The sequence below is a fragment of the Microtus oregoni genome, unplaced genomic scaffold (genome assembly GCF_018167655.1).
Source record: "Microtus oregoni isolate MIOR12 unplaced genomic scaffold, Mior012 000047F_ref0000412, whole genome shotgun sequence".
Lineage (NCBI taxonomy): Eukaryota > Metazoa > Chordata > Mammalia > Rodentia > Cricetidae > Microtus > Microtus oregoni.
Window position 1 is genome coordinate 6,263,188 of NW_024543221.1, and position 27,764 is coordinate 6,290,951.

Sequence of the window (27,764 nt, forward strand, 5' to 3'; positions counted from 1 at the left end):
GCTTAGTAAACCAGTGAGTTTATTTGGGTTACTTAATTAGCAGCTCAAAGGCAGTTGCATCAATGAAACGCCCAGCCTGGGTGACAAAGTCATGGAATCTTTGGTGCTCCCTGCAGGACTCACGGACAGTTCCTCCAGAAAGTGCGTACTGCAGATAGATCCTTGAGGAGGGCTTCACAATGGAGGAGTCTATCAGCTTCCTGAGCCTTATAAGCCTTCCTTCCCTCCAGGAATAAACATTTGAATCAAGAGGAAAGTCACACAATACTAAATGAGCTCAAGTCAAGCCTTTAACAAAATTTGAAAGTTCTCCAACTTCTGGTAGCTATAGCATACAGTTAGTGAAATACAAAAATGCGATGAATATTAATATACTGTGGTTAACAGTTTGGTTTATTAGTTGTTTTAATAAAGTAAAACTCTATTGTGAAAAATAACATAATAGGCTTTTTATGATACGCTTACAGTATGACAGGCGCAGGCGGGCACACCTTAGTAACAGTAATGCATGGGCACAGGCGAGCGAGCCAAGCCCGGGCTGTCTCAGGCTGAGTAGCCTCTGACACCACAGAGATCCTAGTTTTAAACTATGCCAGTACAGCTTCTGAGCATCACTGATCTTAAGCTAACAAGATAAAAATTCCACTTTATCAGCTATTATGAAGCTTTGGAGAGGAATTCCTTTGGCTGTGATATTTAGTCCAGATTCTCACTCCCTTTTGGAGGCCTCTTCATCCGTGAGTAGGGACTTATTGTGTCATCCATCACAAAATCATACAGTACTTTGATCCAGGAGTTGTACTGGGGGAGTTTATCGTAGTACTCAGCTGCTATTTTCCTCACCTGGAAGTGAAAAAACACAGCAAGGTGAACCATGAGTGTTACTGAGGCCTCGAGATGACAGACAGGGGGACAAATGCCAACTCAGCCAGAGGGCACCGCCTTGCTCATGGTCCTCCAGACTCCCTGCCGTTCTTCGTGAGACTGAGAATGCAGTGAGATCATCATTAACATAAAAATCTATGCACTGTAGACATTATAAAGACATAAAGCTAAAAACTCAAATCCTCAATACAAGAATTAAACCTAGGAACCTGACAGGTGTCTGATGCACATACTGACACATGATGGCTGTGATTCTTACAAAACTGTGAACAAACTGAAAAAAAAATGCATGCTTAAAAATTGCTTTGGTCAGGTACACTCCTTTAATCACAGCACTTGGGAGGCAGGCAGATCTCTGTGGGTTCAAGGCCAGCCTGGTCTACAGTGTGAGTTCCAGGACAGAGCTGTTAAATAGAGGAACTTAGTCTTAAAAAAAAGAAAAAGAAAAAAGGTTTATGTTGGAGCTAGAAAGATGGCTCAGTGGCTTAAAGTGCTGGCTGCTCTTCCACAAGGCCGTGTAGAGTTCCCAGCACCCACATGGTGGCTCACAACTGCCTGTAATTCCAGTTCCAGAGGCTCCAACACTCCCTCTGGCCTTTGAGGGCGACAGACATGCACATAGTACACATACATGCTTGCAAACATACATACACGGAAAATGAGAATTACAATAAAAAATGTGTGTGAGCTGCAGAACTCATTAAAAATATGTAAAAACCCTTTAAAAGTTAAAATACTAAACATACTATCAGGTAATGAATGTCAGGGAGTTATTGAATAAACAATTTCTCAAAGACAGGCATGGTAGCAAGAACAGGAAAGGCAGGGCTTTCAAACTCTAGGGCTGTTTATCATATATTCACTTAACAAAAGAATAAGGATACCAAGGAAGAGCAGGAAGTGAGTGGTCACTGATGTGCCAAGTACTGCCTGAACTAAGTTTAATTTTGGGGCTGTTCCAGTTGCTTAATGGTTGACTTCTCCTTAAATCGCGATCCATTTTAAAAAAATAAGTGTTCCTTCATCCCAGAAGAGGGAAATGGGCCGCCAACCTGCCTGCTAGCAACCAGCAGCATGCCACCGGGGCGGGCAAGGACAAGTGCCACCTGTGCTGATGTTCAGACTGTCTCCACAGACTTGGTGATGCTTTCTCCCCAATTGAAAAGCCAAGAGGACAATATGGAAAACCTCATGTGCTCTTTACCTGTTTCCCAGTTAGCTCTTTGGCACACTTACTTCACATGTGTACTGCATAGGTAACAAAAGCACTTTGCTTTCTTCCTTTATGCCAACTCCAAATACTGCAACACTCATTACCAAAGGAACTTGTCCTACAAAACCCTATCACCATTATACCTGGGAAATCTAACCTTGACGCATACTTTTATGGTATGGATTATCCACTGAGCCAGTATTGTTTAGTCTTTCTTAACCAGATCCAAAGAAATAAGCACATGCTACAGTTGGTTATCCTGTTGTGTATAACTTTGTAACAGTGGTTCATACTTGAGTGGATAAGTATGACATCATGAAGTATTCATTAGGATTCCCTTATATACAGCACGGCTTTGCTTTAAAAAGTAAAGAAAAGCCGGGCGGTGGTGGCGCATGCCTTTAATCCTAGCACTCGGGAGGCAGAGGCAGGCGGATCTCTGTGAGTTCGAGGCTAGCCTGGTCTAGAAGAGCTAGTTCCAGGACAGGAACCAAAAAGCTAAGGAGAAACCCTGTCTCGAAAATCACAAAAAAAAAAAAAAAGTAAAGAAAAACTATTTTTCATATATATTATCATCTTTTTTAGAATTATGGAAAGCTTTTCTTCCTCCCCAACAGAACACTTTATTTTTGCTTTCTTTCTTTCTTTCTTTTCTTTCTTTCTTTCTTCCTTCCTTCCTTCCTTTTTTTTTTTTTGAGACACACTTTCTGTGTAACGGCCCTAACTGTCCTAACTTGCTCTATAGACCAGGTTGGCTTCAAACTCACGGAGATGGTCGTGCCTCTGCCTCCCCACTGTCGGGCTACTTCTTTGAAGATGAAAAGGCTGGTGAGAAGGCTCAACAGGAAAACCACCGAGGTTAGGAGAGCGGCTGGTTGCGGGAAAGATGGAAAGAATGAAGGCTACAGTGTCCTTTGTTTACCCCCCCACAATACACTAAGGTCGGTCTACTGTCCAGAAGTCCTGCAGGGAAGGGTAATAGCACGGACACTGATGCTGTCCGCTCTACAGATCAGCTGTGCAGGTCACCTCACCCGGGTCACATAAGCAACAGGCAGATCAGTTATGTAGGTCACCTCACCTGTGTGTCACATAAGCAACAAGCAGATTAGTTATGCAGGTCACCTCACCTTTGTGTGTTACAAAAGAAACACATCTTAGCCAAGTACAACAGCTTAGCAGTGCTAAGTGTTCCGTGAAGGGATGCTTCCTGTCCAGAGGACCTGTGTGCTAGTTTACCAGGTAAGAGGTTTGCACATTCCCCAACACTTCCGAACTCTAAGCATGACCACTAAGTCTAAGGACCCAAAACAGAGCTGAATCTCAGTCAAGTTAGGCTGGCAGATGAAGGATTTATGTTCTCCCTTTTTTTTTCAATCTGATAAAACAGATTAGATGCCTTCTAAAATAAGCCAAAGATCAAGTCCTTCACTTACCAGGGGCAGGTTTTTTCCAGGAACGTTGGGGAAGTCATGGTGTTCATTATGATAGCCCACATTGAAGGTCAGCAGATTCAGAGGCCCATAATATGAGTATGTTTCGTGTCCCTTTAAGAACATGTAATGTTCGGCTATGAAATGCCCAGAAATTGGGTGCAAACCCAGGCCAAGCAGGGAGGCTGCCAACATGTAGACTAGAGATTTAATTCCGAAAACATAGTAAACTATAATGTCAAAAATGATCTGGGTCACGGTATTGATGATTTCCAGATAAGTAATTGGTTTGGGATTGATGAACAGGGGTCTAAAAGCATAAAAGAGAGGCTGAAGGATAACCCAGACAAGCTTCCTGAAGGTGGTGCAGAAGAACCAGCCCTCAAAATCGGTAGGAATATCCACATCAATGCCATCAGCTCCGAGGTATCGATGATGGTCCATGTGGTATCTCTTAAAGGAAACCGAATATGGAACTCCAATAGGGAGGTTAGCAAATATTCCAAACCAGCGGTTCCATACCGCCTTGTGGTGGCCAAAGGGGAAATTGTGGGAAATCTCATGGATAGCCAGAGTCATTGAGTGGTTAAGGCAGCTGCCAAAAACATAGGACCAAAATATGACCCATTTCCAATCCAAGTCTTTCACTAGGTAAAGTGAAATCAGCTGGACGAGAAGCATCGCAGTTATGATCCAGATCAGGTTGGGGTCAGGCTTCATCAAGGATTTTATCTCTGGATACTTTGCTGTAAGAAGAAAAAATACAGAAAATCAGGAACAAAGAAAAGCACAAAACAGTTCAACAACTTTAATTAATGCAATTCAGTTTTTTTCCCTTTTCTAAATCATAATAATCCTTATAGACTTTATACCCTTATAGACCTTACAAAATACCCATTTCTTTAAGGGAAGGAATATATTCTGGTAATAGTCACAAAATAGCATGACACAACAATTTATGCAAGAAAAATTAAACAATCTGGACATTCCACATACTTTTGTATTAAAATAATTACATCTATGTTTAGACAAACATGCATGTTTTCTTTTAATATATTTTTATTTTATCTGTGTGTTCTGCCTGCATGTGTCTGTGGGTCATGTGGGCTCTGTCTGCTGAGGTCAGGAGGGTATCAAATCCACCTGACTAGTTACAGTGGGAGCAACTACGGAGCACTGGAACTGAACTATGTCCTCTCAAGAGCAACAAGTGCTCTTAACCACTGACCCATCTCTCTGACCCAAGCCCCGTATAGTTATCTTATATAAATCATTAAATTAGCACAACTGACACAAGAAAGAACATTTGTTTTTAGGATGTACAAATCATAAAACTCATTATGGTTCTCTCAGATCAACCAACTTCCTTCAAGTAAGTCTATTCTGACTTTTCACAAAACTTTAAAAGCAACTGGGCACAGTGGCACACACCTAAAATCCCAGCATTCAGGAGGCTAAGGTGGTTAGTGAACTCCAGGCCAGTCTGGACTACACAGCAAGATCCTGTCTCTTAGGACAGGGAACAAAGCAAAACAAAGGCCTCACATCCCCAGCAGGAATGCACAGTGCTGAAAAACATGCATACCAACACGAGAAACAGTCAAGCCAGACCAAAGCTGTACACCAAAAACGCTAACCTGAGATGGATCATAGGTCTAACTAACAAAACTGTAGAACTCAAGAAAAAAAGGAAAAATATATTGGAGCTGCATTAAAATATTTCTATATATAAAAATCTGTCAAAAAAAGCAGGTGACAATCTGACAGGCACACCTGCAATCACCTATTTCATAAGAGAATCATATTCAGAATATATAAGGAGTGCTTAAGACAATTTCAACTAATAATCCATTTTTTCTTTTTTTTTTTTGTTTTTTTGTTTGTTTTTTGAGACAGGGTTTCCCTGTGTAACAACAGTCCTAGCTGTCCTGGAACTAGCTCTTGTAGACCAGGCTGGCCTCGAACTCACAGGGATTCACCTGCCTCTGCCTCCCGAGTGCTGGAATTAAAGGCATGAGCCACCATGGCCTGGCAATAATCCATTTTTTCAAAGGCAAAAAAAATGCTAATAAAAAAGGCATACAAACGACCCCGCCCCCAAAAACCACATGAAAGATATTTGACATCATTAGGAAAATATGGAGACCATAAAACCATTGTAATTTTAAAGACAGTTGTAGCTCAATGGTAGAGCATTTGAGTAGCATGCCTGAGGTCCTGGATTAAAACTCCAGTAGAAGGGAGGGCTGGGGTCAGGAGGAGAGTTTAGTGGGTAACCCTGAATTCACACAGAAAGCACGGGGTGGCGGTGCACATCTGTAATGCTGGCAGCACTGTGACAGGGAACTTGCTGAGGCAGGAGATGGCTCCAGAAGCTAGGATGCTCTTGGGCCAGCTAGCTTGGAATGCCTAGCACAGACACAGGAACAAGAGAGATCCTGTCTCAAAGCAAGGTGGAAGGAGAGAGCCTACTCCTGACCTCCACAATGCACATTATGGCATGTGTATGACGGGCACAACTGGCGGCTCCCCCACATGCCTACACACAAAAAGACAGGTGATAACTAGGCTGTGAAGAAACCAGAAGCCTTTTTATTGTTTGTTTGTTTGTTTTGTTTTTTTGAGACCGGGTTTCTCTGTAGCTTTGGAACTAGCTCTTGTAGACCAGGCTGGCCTCGAATTCACAGAGATCAGTCTGCCTTTACATTCAGATTTGCTGGGACTAAAAGTGTGTGCCACCACTGCCCGGCAAAACCAGAATCTTCAAACACTGCTGATGTAAGTGTAAAATGGTGGGCAAGAGAGATGGCTCAGCAGTTAAGAGCACTGATTGCTCTTCAAGGGGACCCAGGTTCAATTCCAAGCACCCACATGGCGGCTCACAACAGTCCGTAACTCCAGGATCCAACGTCTTCACACAGACATGCATACAGGTAAAATGCTAATAAAATAAAAAGAAATAAATCTTAAAAAATGTAAAATGGTTTAACTGTTTTGCATCTGGCCAAAATGCTAAACAAAGCACTGCCAATGATCCCCAAATGAAAAGCACCCATGTCGTGCACAGGAATGTCCAAAGGCACATTACTAACTGGGAGGAGGGCTCGGCTCAGACGTCTATCTGGTACCTACTAAGTAAAACGTAGAAGCACCATATGAAAGAGAATTAAAGGCTTGGTTCCCAGTTGATGGATTTAATCCAACCAAATCGACACACTAATCTCTCAAAGAATTCACAAAATGATGGCATGTAGGGAGGGGAGCTGGTCACTGGAGGCATGTCACAGCGGGCACGCTTCCACCTGCTCTTTCTGCTTCCTGGCTGGCAGGCTGGGGTGTCAGCCTTTTTTCCTTCAAACCCCCTCCACCATGATTTTACCAACCCCCCCACCCCACCCAAAAGCAAGGGCAGCTGTGGCCACCGATGGAAGTATTTCAGCCAAAATAAGTTCTTCTTCCCTGGGGGGCTCAGGTATTTATCACAGCAGAGAGGCAATGACTAGGAAAATCGAAGAACCCAAGGTGATTGGCAGCATGGTCAGGCAAGTTTCCCCTTCCCAACCCAGTCACTCGGTTCACGTTCTCCATCCGAAGCCTGGGCTGCGGCACAGTGGAGGAGGCCTACTAGCACCAGGAATCCCGGAGTCTGAGTTCCAGGACTAGGAGGAAAAATCTATTTTGAACGGCAACTATTTTTTTTTTTTTTTTGGTTTTTCGAGACAGGGTTTCTCTGTGTTTTTGGAGCCTGTCCTGGAACTAGCTCTTGTAGACCAGGCTGGTCTCGAACTCCCAGAGATCCGCCTGCCTCTGCCTCCCGAGTGCTGGGATTAAAGGCGCGCGCCACCACCGCCCGGCTGAACGGCAACTATTAAGTCTTATTAATGAGACATGACATTTCTAAGTTTAGCTACACTTCTGCAGCAGAAATCAGGGCCTCATCCCGCCAATGGCCAAAGATTTTTTAAATGGCGGGTATGAGACAATCCTTCAGATGCAATGGCCTTTCATTGATTTCCTCAATTTTTAAAGAAACAGCAAAAGTTGAAACAAAACAAAAAACCCTGAAATCTCGATCTAGCACCAGGAAGAAAAAAAAAAAAAAAGCATAGTCTTCGGTTGCAATCTAGCCCGGACTGGAATCGTCTTCACGACATTACTTCATTTTTTTTTTTTAAATGCCTGCCAGATGAAGTACTGAAAAGGGAGAATTAATTGGATAATATATGCAAAGCTCTCAACCCAACAGTTTACCATTACCCTTAAGAGCAGTGATAAGTGACTTTTCTACCCCAGGCGGAAACCCCCCAAAGTCTCCAGATTTAGGCCTAGCCTGTCCTCAAGCCCGGGAGGCTAAGCCTTGCGCCTTTCCTAATCCAGCCAGTCCCGCCGATGACTGGGATAAGGAAGGACGCACCGGAGGAGCCGTCCAGTCTAGGAAGCCTCGGGCTACCGGGAGCTGGTTCCCCGCTAGGCCTGCGGGGGACTGGACCACTTGATCAAGGATCCCGGGGCCCAGGGATGCCCCGGGACCACGCCCTGAGCCTAGCGGGCGGTCCGGCTCGAGCCCACTCACCCCGGGGCACGAAGGGGGGCTCTCGGTCGTCGGGGCAGGAGGGGGCGAGCCCGGGTCGCCCTACCGGGGCCGCCACCACATGACCACCGAGGGGCCAGCGGCACGCAGGGACGCGTAGGCCCCCATCCCCCGGGCCTTGGGCCTGCCCGGAATCCGCTCCGCGTCCGGCGGCCGCCGGCTCTCCAGCGCGGGCGGCTGAACAGCGGAGAGGCTGGAAGGAGCCCCCGGAGGCCGCGCGCGGGAGGCCGCGCAGGGCCCGCACACGGCCGCGCGCACATAACGGGGCTCCGGTCCTCACCCAGGATCTCCCGGCGCCGGTCGGTGTGCGGCTGGTCCGTATAGACCCACTCGAACTCCTCTCGGGACACGCGGCTCCCCATGGCGGCGGCGCGCGGACCCGCTCAGCCTCTCTCGCTCGCGTCCGGGTTCTGCTGAAGCGGCGGTGGCGGCAGCAGGTTTCCCAACTCCGGTCGGTCAGCCGCGGGGACGCGGGCGGGGGCGGAGCCTCAGACCACGCCCATGGTGACCACGCCCCCCCGGCGGCCAGCGAACCGCTGCCGGGTGATGGATAGGCGGGGCCAGGATTCGAAAGCCAAGAACTTTTCCTATTCAGGAAGCCTGGGAAAAGGTGAAAAGGGAAGGAAAAGTCTCCGGGCCGATTCGGCTGCCGCTTCAGCGCCTCCGTGCGAGGAGCACGGCAGGGGCGGCTACCTCTCCACGAGTCCAGAAGATCACCGGCCTGATTAAATGGCAATGGGCCCAAGTTTCGTTTAATTTTTAATAGCATATTATCCGCTGAGCCATGATTGGTTGCCTTCTGGAACTAAAAGCTCAGGAAAAAATAAGAACTTTTCGATTGCTCTTCTCTCTCTCTCACTCTCTCTCTCTCCCCTCCCCCAATGTTTGCTGTGTCTACTTTGTCTTTATTTGTTGAAGTGGGGTCTCAGTACCTTGCCTAGGCTGTCCTTCAACTGGTGGTCCTGCTCTTGCCTCCCAGTGGAATTTTTTTTTTTAAATATTTATTTATTTATTACGTATACAATGTTCCGTCTGTATGTATGCCTGCATGCCAGAAGAGGGCACCAGACCTCATTACAGATGGTTGTGAACCACCATGTGGTTGCTGGGAATTGAACTCAGGACCTTTGGAAGAGCAGGTAATGCTCTTAACCGCTGAGCCATCTCTCCAGCCCCCTCCCAGTGGAATTTTAAGCTTGTCTCACCATGGTATCCAGAAAATGGAAGGGAGAGATGGGGTGGAGTTTGTGGCTTTAATGAATCTCTTATACTGATGGTTGCTTAATCATATGTGTGACAGAGTGATCATCCGAAACTTCCTGCGCCGGGGTTGATTTCAAAATGCGTTACCCCTTCTTCTCTAAGGAAGTTTAGGGATTGGAGATGTAGTGCGGTGCTGGACCACAGGCCAAGTAAGCAGATAGGCCAGAGCCAGGAGTAAAAGGAACTGCTAATTAAGACTACAAAAATCAAGCTGGGCAGTGGTGGCACATTTCATCCCAGCATCCCCAGGCAGAGGCAGGCGGATCTCCGTGAGTTCAGGCCTGACCCGCCTACAAAGTGAGTTTCAGGACTGTTACACAAAGAAACATTGTCTCGAAAAATAAAAACAAAACAAAACAAGCAAAACCAAAAAGATTAACAGACTGGATGAGTCTCCCAAAGAAGCCAGGGCACACGAATATAAACCAGACACAGGGGTACGTTACTGTGTATGTTATACCCTAACAAAAGCGGTCTGGAAACAGACAGACGTCCAAGGCTGATGAGTCTGTAGCTACAGCTGCTAATGTATAGAAAACTATAAACAGAAGAATCTGCTAAACTACACCACAGGATTCTGTCAGCAAAAGCACAACAACTCAGTATTCTCTAATTTAAAAAAAAAAGGGAATAATAAGTTTCCGGACTTATTATTAGATAAACTAAACAGCTCTGATGCATTGGTCTTATTTGTTCCAAAGGACTGAAAAATGATGTGATATTATTGAAAGACTTATTTTTAGATATACAAACTGTATATATATATATAGTGTGTGTATATATATGTGTGTATATATAGTGTGTGTATATGTGTGTATATGTGTGTATGTGTGTGTATCTATATAGTGTGTGTGTATATATAGTGTGTGTATGTGGGTGTATATATAGTGTATGTATATATATAGTGTGTATGTGGGTGTATATATATAGTGTGTGTATATATATAGTGTGTGTATATATAGTGTGTGTATATATAGTGTGTGTATGTGTGTATATATAGTGTGTATGTGTACATATATAGTGTGTGAATATATATTGTGTGTATGTGTATATATATATAGTGTGTGTGTATATATATATAGTGTGTATGTGTGTATATATAGTGTGTGTATATGTGTGTATATATAGTGTGTGTATGTGTGTATATATATAGTGTGTGTATATATGTGCGTATATATAGTGTGTATATGTGTGTATATATAGTGTGTGTATGTGTGTATATATATAGTGTGTATGTGTATATACATATAGCGTGTGTGAATATATATATATATATATATTGTGTGTGTTGCACACATGTGCACAAGAATGCAGTTGCTTTCAGAGGCCAGAAGAGGGTATCAGATCCCTTGGAACTGGAATTACATGCAGTTGTGAGACACCTACCCCCCATGTGTGATAGGAACTGAACTCTATAAGAGCAGGAAGACACTTTTTTTAACTATCAAATAATATTTCTTACTAAAAATAAAAGCAACTTGTAGTAATAAGGGCGGTGGGGCTGCGTCCCCAGCACCCCAGCCGCCTGCTCGGCTAGCTTATGCCCCGAAATAATTACACGGACACTGTATTCTTTTAAACACTGCTTGGCCCATTCTCTTCTAGGCTAATTCTCACATATTAATTTAGCCCATTTCTAATCATCTGTGTATGGCACCCCAAGGTGCGCTTACCAGGAAGATTCTAGCCTATGTCCATCCTGGGTCAGAGCTTCATCCCGGGAGCAGGGCATGGCGTCTCTCTCAGGCGTCTGCTCCCGAGAGCTGTCGAGACTCTGAGCTCACTTCCTCTTCCTCCCAGTATCCTGTTCTGTTTTCTCCTCCCACCTATCTTCTAACCAATAAAATGGGCCAAGGCAGTTCCTTTATTAGCCAATGACCTTCCTCCATCAGCAACTGAAGTTTATCCCGAGGTACACTGGAACACCCATGATGAACTGTGTTAATATCTTCTCAACTGCTGCCATCTTCCACATAGAGTAAGTTTTAGTTTAAGTTAAAAACTCATGGTGGGGCTGGAGAGATGGCTCATCCGTTAGAGCACTGACTGCTCTTCCAGAGATCCTGAGTTCAATTCCCAGCAATCACATGGTTACTCACCACCACCAGCTGTAATGAGATCTGGTGCCCTCTTCTGGCCTGCAGGCATACATGCAGACAGAACCCTGTATACATAATGAACTCCCTAATCAACCTGAAGACTGAATTGGGTTACACTCTGATGGAGACTTCAGGTGCTGCCGGTTAGTGTCCACTAAGGACATATGTGTCAGGACCTCTGGCTGGTATGGTGACTCAAAGGCTTCATGCTGAAGCTCAGGTAGGTCCAGGGACCCTGGCCGAATGGAATCCTCATGGTCACCATTAAAGGTCTGTGTCTAAAGGGCTTCAAGGCTCACAGCTGCATCGTTCCCTGGCAGCTCCTGGAAGAGCCACCCCTTCCTGGCTTTGCCTGCATCAAATTTCACCCACTGATAACTGCACAGTTTTGAGCTTCCGGACAACTCTGAATCAGGGTGTGGATCGTTGACTGAGAAAACCCAGGGAAATCAGCACCACATGAACGTGTCCCGGTTGTGGCACTCATGACCCTGCACAGTTCTTCATAACAGGCATCTGCAGAAGAGCGCAGGGTGGTGTTCTTCAGGAACAATTCACTCTGAAGCTGCACACCACTATTCTGGATCTGACAGGTCCATAGACACTTCTGGTCTGGGCACCTCCTGCGGGCATACACTCAAGTACAGCAGTAGCCCACACAGTACAGGACACTCTCATCACGGAAGCCAGGTTGGTTGGTGATGACCTCCCCCCGGCTATGTACTGTTAGACTCCCTAGTCCAAGGGGGGGGGCACACAAGTCAACTGATGAGGGATCCAGAAGCAATGGGCCGAACCAGCACCTTCCCGTTTTCCTTTCCTTGGATGTTTTCTTCAGAACTTCCAGTTTGCTGTTCTCTTTACCCTTCTCTTTTTTTTCTCCTTCTTGGATTTCCTCCCAAATGGTTCTTTGGTCCGAGAGCTGGATCCAGCTCTCTGAATAGTTCCCACGGAGCCGGCCACACCCTAAGCCAGGCGCAACTTGGAGCCCTGGGAAGGAACTGCAGCTCGTGGTTCCCCTTCAGTTAGAGCCTGAAGCTGGAAGAACTTCTTCAGCAAGTATCTTCTTTCTTCTTTTGCTTTAAGAATTTTTTCCTCAAGATGAGCAATTTTATTACAAATAGCAGTATTGTCAAACACAGTGACCTTGGCTGCTCTGTGCAGCTCTTCTTAGCATTTTCATCCTGGCCAGCTGGGTGGGAACGATCCACAGCTGGTTGTACCGCTGGGAAGCCAGGCTGCCCAACAGGCTCATGACCCGGCCCCAGCCTAGGGGACTTAGGGCTGCTGAGGGCATGGAGGGGAGATAAAAGCCGCTGGCGTCCCCAGAGATCCGTCTGCCTCTGCCTCCCAAGCGCTGGGATTAAAGGCGTACGCCACCACTGCCCAGTTCGCACTTGGCACTATTAACCGCTGAACCATCTCTCTAGTTCCTGATGTAACGTTATTTAATTCAAGTATCATTTGGACAGGTGATGGTACTAAGAAATTTTTGCTGGGCATGGTGGCCCAGAAGTCTAAGGCAGATGGATCCCAAGGTCCAGGATTGCCTGGCCTACAGAGCAAGTGCAAAGCTACTCCTGGGAAATCAGAAAAGCCAGTCTCCCCCTGCTCCTCACAAAGAGAAAAGATTGCAGATTGAGTTCAATGGCAGAGTGCCCAGTAAGATGCTAGGTTCAAGACCCACCACCACCAAAAAACAAAACCAAAACCAAAAATCAACAATAACAAAACCCCTATAATGTATTATATTCGTGCTTATTTTTTCAAGAAGTTCACGCCAAAGAAAAAAACCAAAACAACTGAAATACCTATTTCAAGCTACAATGTGCTGCACTGTACAGTGGTTCTGCCTAGAAATGTAAAAGAGTGGGCCCGGAAGGGAGTTCAGTGGCAGAGCTTCTTCTAAGGACCATACACACAGCCCTAGGTTCTACCCCCAGGTGTGACTCAGCAACTGCATCACCAAACAGCCCGCCTGAGCGTGGGTGATGACTCATAAACTTGCATGGCTGGAGTCCCTTGCTATAAAGGTCTAAGAAAGTGTTTAAGGTGTGTAAAGGCAAGTTGCACAGGTCTGAGAATGAGAACGTGTAAGTTGTGAGGGTCTATGGAGGTGTTTAAGGCGTGCAAGTGCAATTTGTGGGGGTACGAGAAAGTGCTTTAAAGCATGTAAAAAATAAGGAATGGTTCAGATTTCTTCCCTTCTCTACGCTATTGGTTTATTAAGACTTCAAAAGTTCAGAGTTTAACATTAATCAGCTATTCCTCTAGCTCTGGTAAGCACGGACTGTTATTATCATTGTTGTAAGTTTGAGATTTTAAAATTCCTTTAGTTGTCTTATAAGAATAGCCTTAAAAGTGCTTCTCAATCGTGCTGAAAACACCTCAGCCCAATCCATGTATTCAGCCCTCTAGAAAGAGTGTTAATGCTTTTAACCCCAAGTCATTTTGGCTCCCCAAGTCTCCTATAGCTTCAAAGGCATGAGTCTATTACCTCTTACAATGCAGATTCCAATACAGACTACACACAGTGGTGATGGTAACATATCCAAAACTTTTATCTCTTTGTAAACTTAAAAAAATTCATGTACGCTTCAGGGAATCGAGGGAGTCATAAGACTTGGAGTCACCTCTCACAGGTCAAATGGGTTCCAGAGCGGTCCTCCTAAGATCCCCCTCCTGCCTGTTTCTGAGGGTGGGATCTTTCTCTCTTCCTGGTCTTGGAACTCTTTTCCCACAACTACCAGGACTGTGCTCCTGGAAGTTTCCAATGTACATCCAAGATAAAAAAAATTCTCCTAAACTCCTTAACTTTACCTTTTGTGTCCACTACATATGTGTTCTAGTTGATTTCCAATCAATTAAAAACTGCAAACGGCTCCATTGCAGCCGGCATTTCCCTAGCCCTAGACGGTTCCGGAAGAGCCTGGATGAGTGAAACAGCCTACTATCTTCAGCCTTGGCCAGTCTTCTGGCTTTTTTGGGCCCCCAAAGATGTTGACACCCCTAGGCAACAGCAGCAGTCTGAACAACACGGTACCCTCACTCCTGCCTCACCATCACCATGGCTTTCTATTCCCTCACCTTTTATAATAAACAAAAGGGAGGATTGTTAGTCAACTAAGAATCACCCATATTCCAGAATCAGGTGCTCCCTTCAACCCCACCTGCCTTCAACCCATCGTGACTAATGTGTTATAAGAGGAGACCCGAAAATAATCACACAGAAACTATATTATTTAAATCACTGCTTGGCCTGTTAGCTCTAGCTTTTTCTTGGCTAACTCGTACATCTAAATTTAACCCTTCTCCATTAATCTGTGCATCACCACAAGGTAGTGGCCTACCAGCCAAGTTTCTGCATGTCTGTCTCAGGTGGTGGCTCCATGGCTACTCCCTGACTCCGCCTTCTTTTTCCCAGCATTCAGTTTAGTCTTCCCTGCCTAGCTCTGTTCCTGTATAGCTCTGCTATAGGCCCAAAGCAATTCTTTTATTAACCTGTGATATCCACAGCACAAAGAGGGGAATCCCACATCACTAATGCACCATGATTCTACCGTCTTGTGTTTCCCCATGCACGGGCTCCATACCCCCTATAAAGCCAATGCCAACAAGGCCAGGCTCTCTTTCTCTTTTCCACCCCTGTTCAGAGGCAGCCTCTTGTGTCCTCCCCTTTCCCAACAAACTTTTTGTGTGAGATATGTTGTGTGGTGTGACTTTTGAGACATTCCTTGGCCCTGATCACCAGGGTACTCTTTCTCAACAAAACCTTTTTGAGCTTTTGCAGAGGCCCTGGGTTCAATTCCAGTACTCACACTGGACAGTGCGCAACTGCCTGTCCGTAACTCCAGTTCTAGGGGATCTGCTTCTGTCTTCTGGATTCTACATGCATGCACACGGTGCGCATACAGACAAGCAGGCACAAACATGGACATATAAGGATAAATTTTTAGAAATTTAAAGAACACAATAATAAGATAATAATATTCTGTCTAATAATAATAAGACAGAATACAGGGTCTAGAAATAAACTTTGCAAATATGTATAAGTATAAGATCAGCAAAGAAAAGAAAAAAACATCAAAAACTACATTACACTATGTAAAATTATTATGGTTTAAGTGTGGAAGAGAAAACTAAGCAAGTTTTTATTTAAAAGGATGTGTTATTTAGGAAGTTTGGGGGATTCTTTCTGAGAACAAACTGCAAAACCCACACACCATCACGGAAATGTGTTTTCTATATTGAATTGTAGAACTGGTCACCAAAAAAAACACTAATAAAAAAAAAGAGTTTAAGCCAGGTGATGGTGGCTCATGCCTTTAACCCCAGCACTCAGGAGGCAGAGGCAGGTAGATCTCTGTGAGTTCAAGAACAGCTTTGTGTACAAGAGCTAGTTCCAGGACATGTTCCAAAACTACAGAGAAACCCTGTCTCAAAAACAAAAAAACAAAAAAAAAAGAAAGAAAAAGAAAAAAAGTTTAAAAAGAACACAAAAGCCACGCATGGTGGTATAAATCCATGATCCCAGCACTGGAGAGGTGGACACGTGATCTTCAGGAGTTCATGGTCATCCTCATCTCTGTAGCAAGACTCCATGAGAAAGTGATTTTGAAAAAGAATGTGAAGATACCTCATGGATTGTGTAGTGTTAGTGTTACAAAGGGCCAGGAAAATGACTCAGCCAGTAAGAGTGCCTGCTGGCAAGACAGGTGATCTGAATTCAGTACCCAGCATTCACATGGACTCCTATACATTGTCCTCTGACATGGAACACACACACACACACACACACACACACACACACACACACACACCACACTAAATCATATAAAATGCATGAAGAACTCTTAAGAATCAGCAAGGCTAATGTGGGTGGGAGGAGAGCGGAAAAAATGAATAAAATGAAGAATTTATCAGAACAGGAAGCCCTGTAAAAATCTAACCAGTTGAAGCCTAAGTAGGGAAAAGAAAACATTGCTCAAAACTCATTTACAACACAAGGAATCTATTACAATAGATTGCTTACTCAGATGCTAGGAGTGAGAGCCAAGTAGGGGACAAGGAAGACAATGTCCCTCAGTTGAAAGGCCTTCTCAGGTAGGAAACAGTAGGACCTCAGTACTACATTGCCCAGTGCCAGCAGAACCACAGAGAGCCTGTCCAGCAGGAACCCAAACCATAGCAGCCTGAGGCAGAGCAAGGAGAGCGCAAATAGTCCTGTTTACTCTCCTCCATCTTTCCTCTCCTATGTCACCCGTTATTCTGAATCCAGTTACTTAGAAATCTACTGGAGTTCCACCCCCCTTTATGTGGTCCACATTGCTGTGGCTAGTTTCCAGGGAAGTGGCACCAATCAGCCTCTCATCCCTGATTCAGCAGAGGAGGCTCCACTCCAGCTGTGGAGGGCTGGGACACCCAGGTCCATCCTCTCACTCCGCTGGCTTGGAGGAAGCAAATTCAATAAGGGAAAAGATAGATAAGATGGCCAGAGCAGACAGCTCAGCCAATCACCAGTCCCTAAAGTAGGATGTCTGTCAGAGAAGAAGCAGTTGCTGCTTTTGCCTTTAAGCCCAGAGCAACAGGTCAGGGTTTGATCCACTGGGAGAGACAGACCACACCCGGAGGGGCTCTGAGGCCCTTCCTGAAAAACAGTCTTTAGAAGTCTGCTGTCTCGGCTCAGCATGGATGAAGAAGACCGTGACAACGAGCACATGCATGCCAGCAAAACTGAGGAGAAAGAGAAGCAGAGGTTCACGTGCTGTGGAGAGAGGAGGAACTGGAGACTGGAGGGTGGTGAGGAGCAGGCTGATGGGAGTGCCCTGTGCTGCCACTGAGGGCCATGTCTGGGTCCATGGCCCTATCACAGCCTGGGTCTGTGTTGATGTCTGCGGCACATATAACCATCAAAGGGCATGCGGATGCCCTTTGGTTGGTCTGGATTGCTGCTTAAAGTCATGCTGATGTCCAAGGGCTGGTGCTGAGTTGACCTCACCTCTCAACAGTCCTGGGAGAGCTTGGCCCAGTGGCATGAGCATGGGAGAGATGGCTCTGCACCTTACAGGCCCTGAGAAAGCTGGCCTCACCCTTGGCTGGCCGCCTCAAGCTAGGAAGCTGACCTTGTCCCTTGCTGGCTGTACTGTGAAGGTGCTGGAGCATGGGAGAGCTGACTTTACCTCTTGCTGGCTGCCTGATGTGGGAGTTGGGGCAACGGAGAGCTGGCCCTGCCCCTTGCCTGTGGAGGTCAAGGTGGAGGCCCAGGTTGGCCAACTCAGATACCAAACAGACACCTCCAGGGCTTTGAGTTGGCTTGCCCTAACATCTATCCCAGCTGTAACTTGTTGGAGTGCATGAAGGGACTGGTCCAGCAGAACCAAAGCCACAGGATCTCCATCCCTGGGGCAACAGTGGGAAATCTGAGAGGAGTCTCTGTGAAGGACCGCGAGTGATAGGGCCTTCATGTTGGACTTCAGAAACTGTGAAGTCCATGTTGGACTTCAGAAAGCATTTTCATAACAACCAGTTCAAAGAATCTGAGGAAATTATTAAATAAGGAAGGTACATTGACAATGCCACATCAGAGAGTCCTAATAAAGGGACAGAAATTATAAAGACCCAGAGGGAATTCCTAAAGTGAGAAGCTAAGGGCACAGATACAAAACTCACTAGAAAGGCTTCATAGCAGATCTGAGGTGGTGGGAGGAAACATTATCAAAGATAATTTAGCAGAGCTTATGCAATTCAAAGAAGAGAAAAATTAAATATATATACATACATATATATATATATACACACACACATATATATATATATATACACAAACACAGGCAGGATTATATATAGATGGGGAAACAGCTACCCACATGTCAAGGAGAAAGATCTGGAGCATTCACCCCTCACAGCTTCTAGAAGCTACCAACCCTGCTAAACCCTCAACTTCTTAGCTCCGACTGGAAGACAGTACATATTGTAACAGGCCCTGAGACTTTAGCACAACTGACTCCACAACGGAACAAAACTCAGCACGTAGACAGCACCACCTGCCAAAAAATGAAAACAAAGACCTAATCCATCAAAGTCCGGAGTTCTGGGAAAGGCTCTAAATGTCCTAACCTTACTTTTTGGCTCCCGTAGTTCTGCTTCTGGCTAACTGTTCTTGTTAAATGAAGTGTGCCAACCCAGGATATGTTTTTTGTTTTGGAAAGCTCACCTTGAAACAAGCTCAGGGCTACACTGGGATCTTGAACCCCTAGTGTAGTTGCTTAACAAAGACTTTCTATTGGCTTAAACCCATGCCCGAGTAGTCTTCTCTGGTGGGTACCCCACAATAATATCTGTTATTTAAACTGCAGAATATAGATCTGCCCTAGAAAGCCCACATACATGCACAACTGCCATCTCTTGCTAATACTTCCAAATGTATCTGAAAAACTTAGCATTAACTTACTTTTCTTTTCTTTTCTTCTTCTCCTTCTCCTTTTTCTGACAGGGTTTCTCTGTGTAACCCCCCTGGCTGTCCTGGAACTCACTCTGTAGATCAGGCTGGCCTCAGATTCTCAGGGATCTGCTTGCCTCTACCTCCCAAGTGCTGGGATTAAAGGCGTGCACCACCACCACCACCCTGCAACTTTGGCTTTTCAACTGAGAAAAAGATACAGTTGATTCAGATGACTCTTTGAAATAATGTCACAGTGAGTACGAAATGCTTCTCAGGATGGGTTCATGCAGAAGATATGAAACCCATTTGTGAGCATTCTTTCCCACACATCCCTATATTGGAAAACAAAGGTTCGGTAGCTTTTATAAAAGAAGAAAGTATTTTCATGGGAGATTACTGAGAAAGCAGAGTAGAGAAAAAGACCGTTGTATTTCCACACACATTCCTTCTGTCACTCCTACAGGAACCGGACACACACACACACACACACACACACACACACACCAGTGTGTCAGAGGAATCTTCTAAGAAGGTTCTAGAGGTACATTTTCTGCCTCCTACTCTAGCAGACAATGTGGAGATTGTGTCCTGCCACTTCCTTTTGCTGAGAGAAGCCAGATATCTTTTCCTGTTGCTCTGCTCTTGAGAAAAGCCCTCCCTTGCATGTTCAGAATATGCAGGACGCAGTATTTGTGTTGCTCCTGGCTTTGCAATGTGCACAGGCTAGCAGAGAAGAGGAATTCAGACTTGCCGTGGACCGCATGGCAGAGTCTGTGAGAGCGCGGTCAGGTCAAAAGTTTACACTTGTCAGTCTAAATATATTGTGTGATTGGGGAGAACTTCGGGTTTTCTTTTTTGTTTGTTTTTAATCAGTGGCTTCCCAAATTAAAAAAAAAAAGATGCTTATTTATTATGTATGCAGTGCTCTGCCTGTGTGTCTGCACAGCAGAAGAGGGCACCAGATCTCAGTACAGATGGTTGTGAGCCACCATGTGGTTGCTGGGGATTGAACTCAGGACCTCTGGAAGAGCAGCCAGTGCTCTTAATCTCTGAGACATCTCTCCAGCCGTGAGGCTTCCCAAATTATGAACATCAGGAACAACATGGCAAGACATTCCAGGAGTCCTCGTCTTTTTGGGTGTTATGGAGAAATTCTGTGATATGGCCCATAGACAGCCAACATTTCTCTCTCAGTTCTGGAGACGAGCCGGCAGTCAGAGCCTGGAAAAGGTCTGCTTCCTATGCTCTCGGGGGGCTGTTTTCTCCTTCCTTTGTTTTTGTGTGTACTTGGAGTTTGTTGTTGCCTTTGGTTGTTTTCGAGTCTCAGCCTTCCAAGTGCAGGGATTTTAATCAATTTTAAGACCACAGTTCAGTGTGGTGGCGCACCCTTCCATGTGCCATGGTGCTGGCTCTGGGCCACTTCCACAGGAGAGAGTGACGGTCCTCGCTTCCCATAATGACTCCCTCTCGTTCCCTCTCTTTTAAACAAAGGCAATTATTTTCTCAAAGTTATATGATTTTAAGTCAAAGAACTTCTATGTTGGTCTGTCCTAAAGGAGAAAACAAGGTTAAAAATGAACTGTGGTGATCAAGTATAAAATCGGCTGCATTCGGAGACAGAGGGAGTAAGAGATAATAATAGGAACTAATACGGAACTACGTTTTTGGCTTTTTTTTTTGTTTGCTTTTTAAAATAGGTACAGAGTTTCTGGTCAAAATGGACAGCTTTCTGGAAATAAATACTGATGGTTGGTGCACAGGCTGTGAATACACTTAGTAGCACCAAATTATAGACTTTTTTCTTTTGTTTTATTTTGAGACAGGATTTCTCTATGTAGCTCTGGCCATGCTGGAACTCACTATGTAGACCAGACTGTTCTTGAACTCACAGAGATCAGCCTGCCTCTGCCTCCCAAGTACAGGGATGGAAGGGTGCGCCACCACACTGAACTGTGGTCTTAAAATTGATTAAAATTGGGCTGGGTGGTGGTATTGCACACCTTTAATTTGAGGCCAGACTGGTCTACAGAGCTACTTCCAGGACCGCCAAGGCTAGACATGGAAACCCTTTCTCAAAAACAAAAACAAACAAAACAAAACAAAAAAAATGAACAAATTAAAATGGGAAAGTGGGCAATTTTCCCAAATTGAAAAGTGTATAGATAGTTCCCTAAGGAAGATCTGCAGGTGCCTCACCAACCTGTGGAAGGCTGTCCTGTGTTCATTTGCTGTTTTAGTTAGGGTCTCTGTTGCTGCGATGAAACACCATGACCTATGCAACTTTGGGAGGAAAGGTTTATTTGCTTCCACATTGCTGTTCGTCACTGAAGGAAGTCAGGAGCAGAACTCAAACGGGGCAGGAACCTGAGGCAGGAGTCGATGCAGAGATCATGCATGAGTACTGCCTACTGGCTTGCCCCTCACAGCCTGCTCAGCTTGCTTTCTTAAAGAGCCCAGCCCCACCCAGGGATGGCAACACCCACAATGGGCTAGGCCCTCCCCCTATCAATCACCAATTAAGAAAATGCCCTACAGTCAGATCTCATGGAGGCATTTTCTCAGTCGAGAACTCTAGCTGGTGTCAAGTTGAATAAAATTAGCCAGGACGTTAGCTATCTGAGAAATGCAAATTTCAGATACAATGGAATACCTCACATAGCTATATTGGTGTTGAGAACACATGTCCAAGAAGCTGTAGATGTGGTGGGTAGTCACGGTCAGAAGCTTGCTAACCCTGATTGGGACGGCTTCTAACTGTGTACTATTTCCACAGCACACTTTGGTTGGTTCCATGACATGTAAGGGAGATCAGAGAAACCATCTGAGGCAACCATTAGGTCTATGATTCCCAGCAGATTCATACATAGCCAAAGGGAGAGACATGTCGGTGTCTGTCAGCAGGTGGCAAAATAAAATTCTGCTACAGTAGACCGGTACTGTAGAGTACCTGTCTTAGGGTTTTCTATTGCTGTGAAGAGATGCCATGACCAAAGCAACTCTTACTGAGAAGACATCATCATTGAGGTGATGGCTAATGCTGTCAGAGGTTCAGTCCATTATCATTATGACAGGGAGCCTGGCAACATGCAGGCAGACACGGCAAGGAGCATGGCAACAAGGAGCCTGGCAACATGTGACAGGGAGCATGGCAACATGTGACAGGGAGCCTGGCAACATGTGACAGGGAGCCTGGCAACATGTGACAGGGAGCATGGCAACAAGGAGCATGGCAACATGTGACAGGGAGCATGGCAACAAGGAGCATGGCAACATGTGACAGGGAGCATGGCAACAAGGAGCATGGCAACATGTGACAGGGAGCATGGCAACAAGGAGCATGGCAACATGTGACAGGGAGCATGGCAACATGTGACAGGGAGCATGGCAACATGTGACAGGGAGCATGGCAGCATGCAGGCAGACACGGTGCTGGCTACATCATCACACGGAAGCAGAAAGTCAACTGACAATCACAATGAAGCTTGAGAGAAGAGACCTCAAAGCCCGGCCCTCACAGTGACACACTTCCTCCAGCAAGACCACACCTACTCCAACAAGGCCACACTTCTTAAGAGTGCCACTCCCTTTGGGAGCCATTTTCTTTCAAACTACCACAATATTTCTCACCAAGAAGGTGTGTCCATGTTAGAATCCCCAAATTTCACCAGAAGAAAGAATTGGGTAGGGTTTTTTTTTTTTTTTGCCATCTTAATACAAGCCTGAGTCATCTGGGAAGAGGGTACTATTAATCTCAAAGATTCAAGGAGAATGACCACTGATCCAAATCAACATGACCAAACTATTTAAAGCAAGTAGTTAAAGAAAACCTTTTTATTTGTGTCCATGGGCTGCCTCCCCCTAAGACAAGATTGGAGAGATCAGTGTTGGACAGGAGGGGGACAAGGTTTTTATAGCTCATGGGTAGGGGTTTCCAATGGGGTATTTGGTAGGAGAAATAGGTGAGATTATAGGCGCAGAATATAACAAGTTGGTCATAATGACCTCCTGAAACAAAGACATGGTTGCAGGGTGGGCATAACCACAGGTAGTCATAACAACAGGTAGTCATAACAAGGTAGTCATAAGCGGTCAAACTAACCTTTTGAAACAAAGGTAGGATTCCAAGATGGTTCTTATGCTTCTTGAAACAAAGGTATGGTTACTGTTTCCTGAAACAGGTGGTACAGAACCATTTGTAGTTAAGGTTACAGGAGGGGCATTGTCCAATCCTTGAGAAACAGAGGTTTAATCATAAACAGGAATGAACCTAGTTTGTCTTTACTGTAAGATGGCTTTCAAGCTTAAAATGGAGGCAAATTGTTTCATCAGAGACCTCAATTGAGAAAATGTTTCCATCAAATTAGCTTGTAACAAGTCTATGAGGCATTATCTTGAATAGTGATTGTGTTGGCTAATTTCTAATGTCAACTTGACATAGGATAGAGTCATTTTGGGAGAGAGGACCTCAACTGAGAAATGCACTCACCACATTGACATGTGGTGTATTTTCTTTGATTGATGATTGACGCGGGAGGGCCCAGCTCACTGTGAGCCGTGCCATCCCCTAGGCTGTGCAAGCCAGTAACCAGCATTTCTCCATGGCCTCTGCATCAGTTTTTACCTCCAGGTTCCTGCTGTAACTTCCCTGGATGACAGACTACAAAGCTGTAAGATGAAACAAATCCCGTTCCTCCCCAGGTTGCTTTTGGTCATGGCATTTTATCATAGCAATAGAAACTCTAAGACAGTGACTGATGTGGGGGGCCCCTGCAGCTGGACCTGGGCTGTATAAGAAAGCAAACTGAGAAAGTCAGGGAAAATGAGCCAGGAGCAGTGTTCAGGGTTCTTCCATGGCCTCTGCTTCGGTTCCTGCCTCCAGGTTCTTGCCTTGAGTTCCTGTCTTGGCTTCCTTCCATGATGGACTGTAACCTGAAAGCCAATAAATCCTTCTCTCCTCAAGTTGCTTCTGGTCATTCTATTAGGAGTTTTACTCCAAGGAACACAGGTTCCCTGCTTCCCTTCATGTGGAACGCTGAAAGGCAAGGTGAACCTGAGGCTGAGGTAGGTCTGGGCATCAGTGTGAATGTGGAGGCAGTTATGGGAAGTTTTATAGAAACCGTATGAAGAACATCATAAATCCAGACACCTTTTCAGTAACGTTGGTGGGTAGATTGGGTAGGCAGATGACGAAAACTGGGGACCCTTTGCTGGAGGCCTCACTTGCTATTCGATAGCTATCTTAGCTTCTATGTTGATGGAGGTTGGGAATCTGTCCTACATTAAAAAACAAGCAAACACACACCCCCCAATGTTAGATCATAGACAGAGGTAGGCAATAAATGGGGTCTAATTACAGCCTAAGGTAAGTTGTAACTAAACTCCTAGTTGTAATTAGGACTTGCAACTTATACCTCTTCACAATCATTGAAATTTTAACCTGTTAATCAGTCTTTATTGAAGGTTCCACATAGGGTACAGTTCTTTTCTTCACAGTATATAAAAACTTTCTCATTTTATAGCTGCCTAATTGTCTTTACAAGGATATACCACAGTTTATTTAACCAATTCCCTATTGATGGACAAGTGATTTTATCTTTACAGTTTCTTTATTCTCAGTATTTGTTTTTTGATTTATTTATTTTATTATGTTATGTGTGTGAGCGTTTTGCCTGTATGTACGTCTGTGCTCCATGTGCTTGTCTGGTGCCCTCAGAGGCCAGAAGACGGCATTGGCTCCCCTGAGACTGGAGCTACGGGTGGTTGTGAGCTGGGAATCCATCCTGGGTCCTCTGGAAGAGCAGCAAATCCTCTACCTTTGACCCATCTTCCCTCACAGTACAGATTTTAATAGAAATTTCTTTCTCTGGCATTGAAGGTGATGCAATGCTTTCTTGTTTGGTTGGCTAATGGCTCTGTGTAAATGTCCCTGGCCAATGTCTAATTTTGTGTTTTCACAGCATCCCAGGCTGGCCTTACTCTACCCATTGAGGCTGGGGATGACTAGGAATATTACAGGCATGTACTACGACATCCACACGGATACGAGGGACCAAACCCAGGGCCTCAGGCAATCCAGGCAACTTATTCTGCCAAGTGAGCTACAATCCCAGTCCCTGACACCAGATTTCCTAATTCTTCCCTTCCTCCTCCCCAACCCTTTTGTTTCTACAGCGATAGCGAGCAAGGACTTGGGAACATTTAGATTCCGAGTCACTGTGCCGCCTGGTTTTCTGTCGACACTGCACAAGCTACAGCCACTGGAATGCAGGGGGCCTCAAGTGAGAAAATGCTCAGTAAGATGAAGCAGGCAAGCCTTGAGTGCGTTTTCTTACTTAGTGATGGATGGCGGAGGGCCCAGCCCATTGTGGTGGGGCCTCCCAGGCCCTAGTGGGCTGAGTCAGCCACAAGAAGCACGGCGAGCAACAGTTTTCTATAACCTCGTGCCTCAGCTCCTGCCTCCAGGTTCCTGCCCTGCTTGAAATTCCTGTCCTGACTTCCCTCAGTGATGAGCAGTGCCAAGGAAATGACCCTTTCTTCCCCAAGTTACATTTGTCACGGTGTTTCACCACAGCAATAACCACCCTGACTCAGCCAGCCAAGAACGTGTCCTTGGCTAGTGCTGTTAGCCAGTGCTCACCCAGGGAGCTTGCTGGAATGGAGATTTCCATCCGGAATGTGGTCTGAGGATCTGGAGTTTGGAGCTGCTCCTCAGGAGCTAAGGTGTGAGACCCCGGCTTATGGGAGCGTGTGTGCAGCCACGCGACTCAGCAAGCTGCTTGGCACCATTGGCACGGACTTTCTCCGATGAGCACAGCTTGTTAGGATGGTTTTTAAAAGTGAAGTTGGCAAGCCAGTTTATTAACCTACTGAGCCAGTCATTTGTGTTGATGACTTTATCCCGTCTCTGGCTCAAAAGTGGGGCAAGTAATTTGCTTAACAACTTCGGAATGTCTGTGTCAATCGGCATCTTAGTTCAGGTTCCTGTTGTTAGGGTTTCTATCTCTCTGATGAAACACCGTGACCAAAAAGCAAGTTGGGGAGGAAAGGCTTTATCGGCTTACACTTCCACATCACTGTTCATCACCAAAGGAAGTCAGGACAGGAACTCAACCGAGGCAGGAGCTAATGCCGAGGTCATGGAGGGGCACTGCTTACTGACGTGTTCCTCGTGGCCTGCTCAGCCTGCTTTCCTATAGAAGCCAGAACCAACAGCCCAGGGATGGCACCACCCACCAAGGGCTGAACCCTCCCCCGTTGATCACTAATTGAGAAAATACTGTTCAGTTGGATTTCTTAGAGGTATTTCCTCACCTGAGGCTCCTTCCTCTCTGATGACGCTAGCTCGTGTCAAGTTGACACAAAACCAGTCAGCACAGTGGGTAAGTCACCGACTGCCATTCCCTCCAACCGAAGGCAACGCAGAAGCTCAGAGCCTTCACCACAGGGCTTTTTCTCGTTGTCTCCAGGTCTTGGTATGAATGGGAACTGCTCCCATTACCTGCATATCTGTCTTCCCTGCTTCAAAGCTGCTGCTGTAGGACAGCTTCCTGATCAACTTGTTCCTTGTGGGAGAGAGCAAACAGTAGTGAGTCAGGAGGAGGAGTGGAGGTTAACTCACTTGAACAACACCTGCAAGTCCGGCTGTGCGAGAGAGCCTCAGAACATTCCCAAAGCGTCGGTGCTGGTGCCCAGGGTGCTGGCTTACTGGAGAAATTTTCAATGATATTTGTTGTTGTTGTTTTTTGAGACAGGGTTTCTCTGTGTAACAGCCCTAGCTGTCCTAGAACTAGCTCTTGTAGACCAGGCTGGCCTCGAACTCACAGAGATCTGCCTGCCTCTGCCTCCCGAGTGCATGTGCCACCGCCGCCCAACCAAAATACTTAGCTTAGACAGGGACTAGAGTAAACCCATGTAGCATTGGAGACTAGTAGCAGAAACCTGCCCTGCTCCTGGAGCTGCTATGGGCTTGCATCACTGTGTGAGCTCTCACTACATCTATGTACTTTCGTGTATGCAGTACGTTCAGGACAATGTGACCGCCTGACAAAAAGCTAGGTAAACTGCCTTTTCCAGATGTGATCCCTGCACTTAGGGTCATAGAATTCAACCCTTTACAGAGCAAGTGCTTCTGATCTTGCTCAACCCAGCGGAGGAAGAGCAAACCCTGCTTGCCCTTTCTTAGTCTGACAGAGCAGGAGTGTTGTTTTCTCTCGACACAGAAGGTGCGCCCCAGCTTTCCTAGTTTCTAGTTCTCTCAACATAGAAGGTGCGCCCCAGCTTTCCTAGTTCCTAGTTCTCTCAACACAGAAGGTGCGCCCCAGCTTTCCTAGTTTCTAGTTCCCTCAACATAGACGGTGCGCCCCAGCTTTCCTAGTTCCTAGTTCTCTCAACACAGAAGGTGCGCCCCAGCTTTCCTAGTTCCTATTCACGCTGCTACTCCACAGACTCAAGATATCCGAGCCTGACAAGTGTAGAAGGAATTGAAAATACAGAAGAGGGACCAACGAGATGGCTCAGTGGGAAAAGGTGTTTGGTGTATTAAGTTAAACACCTGAGTTCAATTCCCAGAATCCAAGTAAGGGCAGAGAGAGAACTAGTCCGCAAACTTGTTCTCTGACCTCCACACACGTAATGTCCCCGTTAGGCACTGGCTCGGTGGAAAGTACATGCCCACATATGCCAAATAAACAACCAATAGAAGGAAGGCTGAGGGTCAACGAGATGGTTCACTTGGTCAAGGCACTTGTTGCATGCGCCTGACGACCTGAGAGAAATCGCTGGGACCCACTTAAAGGGCGGACCTGACTCTATAAAGTTGTTCTCTGACTGCCACAGCAAA

At 45.7% G+C, this 27,764-nt stretch overlaps 1 protein-coding gene and 1 pseudogene across 1 annotated transcript; both read right to left on the bottom strand.

Annotated features, from left to right (window-relative positions):
• Positions 1 to 375: 375 nt before the first annotated feature.
• On the bottom strand, positions 376 to 8,589 carry Degs1 (delta 4-desaturase, sphingolipid 1). Its single transcript, XM_041635511.1, has 3 exons — positions 8,403 to 8,589; positions 3,535 to 4,277; positions 376 to 843 (listed from the first exon to the last, which is right to left on the bottom strand). Exons 1-3 carry the CDS (start codon positions 8,482 to 8,484, stop codon positions 697 to 699), a joined length of 972 nt encoding a protein of 323 aa, XP_041491445.1. The 5' UTR covers positions 8,485 to 8,589; the 3' UTR covers positions 376 to 696.
• A 2,984-nt stretch (positions 8,590 to 11,573) lies between these two features.
• LOC121435790 lies at positions 11,574 to 25,892 on the bottom strand (annotated as a pseudogene).
• Between the last annotated feature and the right edge of the window lie 1,872 nt (positions 25,893 to 27,764).